This window comes from Chinchilla lanigera, unplaced genomic scaffold, assembly GCF_000276665.1.
Source record: "Chinchilla lanigera isolate Chin_1 unplaced genomic scaffold, ChiLan1.0 scaffold00012, whole genome shotgun sequence".
NCBI lineage: Eukaryota > Metazoa > Chordata > Mammalia > Rodentia > Chinchillidae > Chinchilla > Chinchilla lanigera.
Window position 1 is genome coordinate 5,172,404 of NW_004955413.1, and position 4,762 is coordinate 5,177,165.

A 4,762-nucleotide genomic window follows, 5' to 3' on the forward strand; every position below is an offset into this window, starting at 1 on the left:
GGGCCGGAGCCCGCGGGGCGCGGAGAGAGCAGCGCGGGGACCGCGCGGAGCTTCTCCCGGGCGGGGCGGGGCGGGACGGAGGCCGCTTTCCCCCGGGGCCGCTAGCTGCACGGGCCACTGTTGTCTCAGCGAGGGAGGCGGGAGGTTCCGGAACTCCAAGGAGCCAGCTTTCCCCGGCGCAGAGGGGTGCAGTCCGGCTCCCCAGCCCCATTTCCTGTCCCTTCAAGACTACCGTGTTCTTCTGCTAGTCCCAAACTAAACTTGGGCTCCCTTTTCCCGCCCGCGCGCCAACAAACCCCCAGTTCTCCAGATAGGACACCTCCCTGCCCATATAAACTCCACGCCCAGTCCCGTTCCCCAGGTGCCTCCTCCGAGGTCCCTGCAGTCTCCTGCAGCCCTCCTGCGCCAAGCAGGCTATAAAGCCTTGTTTTATCTCTATCAGTGGCTCTGCATAGCGCCAAAACCTTACTTACGTTTTGGTGCCCTGACCCCTATTGGCTAGTGTGTGTAGCTCCTGGGGGATTCCCCCAGTTGAGCTCCCCCACCAACAAGCAACCTCCTCCTTCTCTGCTCTCTGCCTTTGCCATTGCCAGCCTCCATCCAAGGCCGGTCCACTTCACCTCTCACAGGTGAGCTGCTCCGCATTCCCGGAGCTCCTGTCCATCCCTCTCCCCAGAAGTCGTGACGTCACATCAGGACTCCCTCACATCCTTTGGGACGCCCCTCTGTCCCCTCGGTGAAGACCAACGAGGCCCACGGGCTTTTCTCTATCACTCTCCAGCGAGAGTGACGATCCTCCTAGGGGTAGTGAGGGGCTTCTGCCTCTGGCTCACCTTCAATTTGATCACTATGGGAAATACTCCTTCCCAACCCCCAAAACATACTCCACTTGGGTGTCTCTTAAGACACTTAAAGGCCCTAAGTATCCTGGAGACCATTAAACGAAAGCAACTAATTTTTTACTGTCAGATGGCCTGGCCTCATTACGAGCTTGATAATGGCAGCCGCTGGCCTGAGGAGGGTACTTTCGATTTCAATACCCTCCGTGACTTACAGAACTTCTGCTACCGCCAGGGCAAATGGTCAGAGATAGCTTACGTGCAAGCTTTCTTGGCTCTCAGGAACCGGCCCTCTCTCCTTCAGGAGTGTGGGGAGGCCCAGGTACTTCCAGCTGGCTCCACATCACAAAATCCCTCATCTGATACCCCTCTTCACCGTGTTCCTTCTGCCTTAACTCCTCCCCCACCGAATCCACAACAACCTCCCCAACCTCATCAGCCTCCTGCCTCCTTACCTTCTCCCTGTCCTCCCCCGTCCTCCACCATTTCCTCCTCTGAAGCCCCTCCGTCACTAGCACACCACACCCGATGTCACTCCTATAACTCCACCCACTCGCTGCCATCTTCTCAACTGCCATCTTCTTCCAGTCAACCACAATCTTCTAGTCAGCTGCCACTTCCTGAGCCCCAACTCCTCCCTCCTGTTCTTCAACAGGCTGGTGCACGGAGGCCAGTTCGCACACAGGTCCCCTTTACCCTCTCTGATCTTTCTCAGGTCTGTCATAAACTAGGCTCTTTCTCTGAAGACCCCCACAACTACGTTAAAGAATTACAATTTGTGATGAGTGCCTATGATTTACATTACAAAGACCTCTGCATCATCATCCTACACACCCTCTCCCCTCAACTGAAAACTCAGCTGTGGAAAGAGGCACAATTCGCAGCCGACCGCAGACAACTGAGTAACCCTGACCACCCCATAGGGGCCGAGGCGGTGCCAGACACAGACCCCCACTGGAGCTATCAAGGAAAAGATGGCTCGTGGCGCATAAATATAATGAAGAGTTGCATAATTGAGGGCCTTAACAAAATAAAGCCAACTAATTATGGTAAACTCCATGAACAGACCCAACGTGCTGAGGAAAACCCTGCAGAGTTCCTCTCCCGCCTTAATGACACCCTAACCAGATACACTAATGTAGACCCTCAATCTCATGAGGGTATAGTCCTCATCAATGTCCATTTCATTTTCCAATCTGCCCCTGACATTCGGACAGTATTAAAAGAGACAGAGCTTGGCGCTCTGACCCCTCGGGAAGATCTCCTTAAGCTGGCCTTCCGTGTCTTCAATAATAGAGAGGAACAACGAAAACGGGATAAACGACAACTTGCCAAGCTTAAATGCCAACATTTGGCTGCGGCACTCGGGGTCTCTGAGAAAGCTAAGCCAAAACAAAGCAGTGCCACCCGAGCCCCTCCCGCACCGTGCTTTAAGTGCGGCAAGGAAGGACATTGGGCACGAGCCTGTCCCAACCCGCGGCCGCCACCGGGACCTTGTCCCATCTGCGATCTTCAGGGTCACTGGAAGTGCGACTGCCCTGTCCGCCGGCGAGCGGGCAAGTCATCAAACTCCTTACCCTACCGAGATTTCATCGCCGCAGCTGCCGCCACCAGACTCATCCTTAGCTGACCTGCTCGGTCTCGCCGCTGAAGAGGACTGATGAGGCTCCGGGTCCATGGCCCCCATCAAGGTATCTTTCTCAGAGCCCGGAGTCTCGCTTTTGCTGGACATCTCAGGTGAAACACTCTCTTTTCTTGTTGACACGGGTCCATATATACTGTTCTACCTGAGGTTGTGGGTTATTGTACCCGATCCATGATTTCTCTCATGGGAGTTGATGGCCAGCCTACACGACCCCTCCAGACAGTACCCAAACCCTGCTGGTTCCAAACCTCTTTTTCTCCCATATAATTTCCTTGTCCTTCCAGCTTGTCCCACACCCCTCCTGCAGAGGGATCTCCTCCAAAAGCTCAACTTCTCTTTCACCCTCTCTCTTCCCACGACTCTCATTCTTCAGACTCAACTACCGCACACTGGTTCTACCCCTCCCCTTCATCCTTCTCTTATCAGTCCTATAGTTTGGGACAGCTCCACTCCCACCGATGCTACCAGTGCTACCCCTGTGCTGATTCACAGATCCTTCAATCTTCCCCTGTGTTCCCCAGTATCCAATAGCTGCAAAACACCAACGGGGACTCAAACCTATAATCCACCACCTCTTAGCCAGTGGTTTTCTTAACAACGCCCATTCACCTTACAGTAACCCTGTTCACCCCGTACTCAAGCCCAGTGGCTTCTAGCACTTGGTTTAAGATCTCAGAGCTGTCAATAAAGCAGTGATGCTGATTCACCCAGTGGTACCTGACCCTTACACTGTGCTCTCCCATATTCCGCTGTTCACTTCCAATTTGGCACCTCTAGACCTTTAGTGTACCCCTACACCTTGCCTTTGTAAATTTTTTTCAAGCTTTCTCTACTGTAGGTTGGGAACCCTCACCAGCAGAGAGCTACTCTTCTTGGCCGAGACTCTGGGTACCAGCTTCTACATGGGCCTGACCCGTCACCCCGAAGACTACAGCGGCCCCCATCTCGACGCCCCCTGTCAGCAGGAAGCAGTTTGAGAGAGTCATCGTCCCTTAACAACAAAAAGTCAGGAATGAGGGTCTCAGCCCACATAAAACTTTCCTAGGGCCATCATGGCAATAATCAAGTATGTTGATCCCAAAATTACAGCCTGTCCCTCCAAGACTCACTTCTATGTTCGTCTTCTAGTCCCAAACTAAACCTCCCCTTGCTCCCTTTTCACGTACGTGGCAACAAACCCCCAATCCTCTAGAGATACGACACCTCCCGTGCCCATGTAAACTCCACCCCTAGTCCAACCTAATGAAAACCCCTTCCCTGGCTCCCTGCTCCGAGGGTCCTGCAACCCTCTCTCACTGCACCCGGCAATAAAGGCTTGTTTTGTCTCTGTCAGCATCTCTCAATAGCACCAAAACCTTACACTTTTAAGCTATTAAGGGAATACTTGCAGCTTGCAGTTGAGAGTATTGTCAACAAAAGGTGATTAAATTAATTTTGAAGAGTTGAGGCTTAGAGTTAACAGTAAGTAATTAAAAGTAAGCACTGTTCTGGGAGGGACTTACATATCGGCTGTCCTCTTTACCTCATTAACTAGGTTTTTGCATGTTTATGGACCTAACTTCAAGTCAAAAAATGCCTTTTGATTTATGTCTCACAGGGTCTTTTAGTTACTCTTTTAGTAACTGAAGTGACTTTACTCCTACAAAGTATTAATTGAAATTGATATATATATACCTGTATTAGAATAATGTACAAGATGAACAACTCACATTATTTGATATTTTTGCATTTACTCTTTATCTTACTGTTTTTCTATACACTATTCTCAATTAGCACTTTTTAGTGATTTTAAATTAGCACTTCTTTAAAGTCCTTCTAAAAATATCTTGTAATTTCTGCTTCACTTGTGAGATTAAAAGATGTCTAATTTTTTTGAGTGTCATTTTTCCTTTACAATATATTTTCAGTTATTATTTTATGTGTTAATTAAAGATGATCCTAAATCTAAATAATTGTATGTGGTAAATGTAGACTTAAATGTTAAAATGGATTGCTGTATGCCTAAAAAGTTTTAGCTGGGAGTGGTGGCACATGCTTGTAATTGCAGCACTCAGGAGGCTGAGGCAGGAGGATCTTTCCAAGTTGGAGCCCAGGCTGAACTGCATAGTGAGACCCTGTCTCAAAAAGACCAAAAAAAAAAACAAGACAAAAAAAACTTCCATTTTGTATAAAAAGTAAGCACTAGAAAACTAAAATATTTTAATAATTTGAGATTTGTGCAGTGCAATAAAGCACAAGGAACTGCAGTGATAAAGTGAAGACTGCTCTCCAGACTTCA

The 4,762-nt window shown here is 49.5% G+C and overlaps 2 protein-coding genes across 3 annotated transcripts in view; both read left to right on the top strand.

Moving 5' to 3' along the window:
• Positions 1-188, top strand: part of LOC106147900 (basic proline-rich protein-like) — a gene marked incomplete in the record, with an annotated part of 9,464 nt that extends 9,276 nt beyond the window's left edge. Inside the window, 1 exon segment of the mRNA XM_013511288.1 lies at positions 1-188. Within this exon segment, the coding sequence (XP_013366742.1) occupies positions 1-105 (105 nt within the window).
• A 22-nt stretch (positions 189-210) lies between these two features.
• On the top strand, positions 211-4,433 carry LOC106147955. 2 transcript variants are annotated; one of them, XM_013511516.1, is made up of 2 exons: positions 211-2,530; positions 3,308-4,433. In XM_013511516.1, exon 1 carries the CDS (start codon positions 850-852, stop codon positions 2,467-2,469), a length of 1,620 nt encoding a protein of 539 aa, XP_013366970.1. In that variant the 5' UTR covers positions 211-849; the 3' UTR covers positions 2,470-2,530; positions 3,308-4,433. The 2 variants fall into 2 exon arrangements, with proteins under 2 accessions (XP_013366970.1, XP_013366969.1); XM_013511515.1 differs by having other exon boundaries at positions 3,323-4,433.
• The last annotated feature ends 329 nt before the right edge of the window (positions 4,434-4,762 follow it).

Bases quoted from the DNA above. Each gene is read 5' to 3' on its own strand.
- LOC106147955 (XM_013511516.1), top strand. From the start codon at position 850: ATGGGAAATACTCCTTCCCAACCCCCAAAACATACTCCACTTGGGTGT.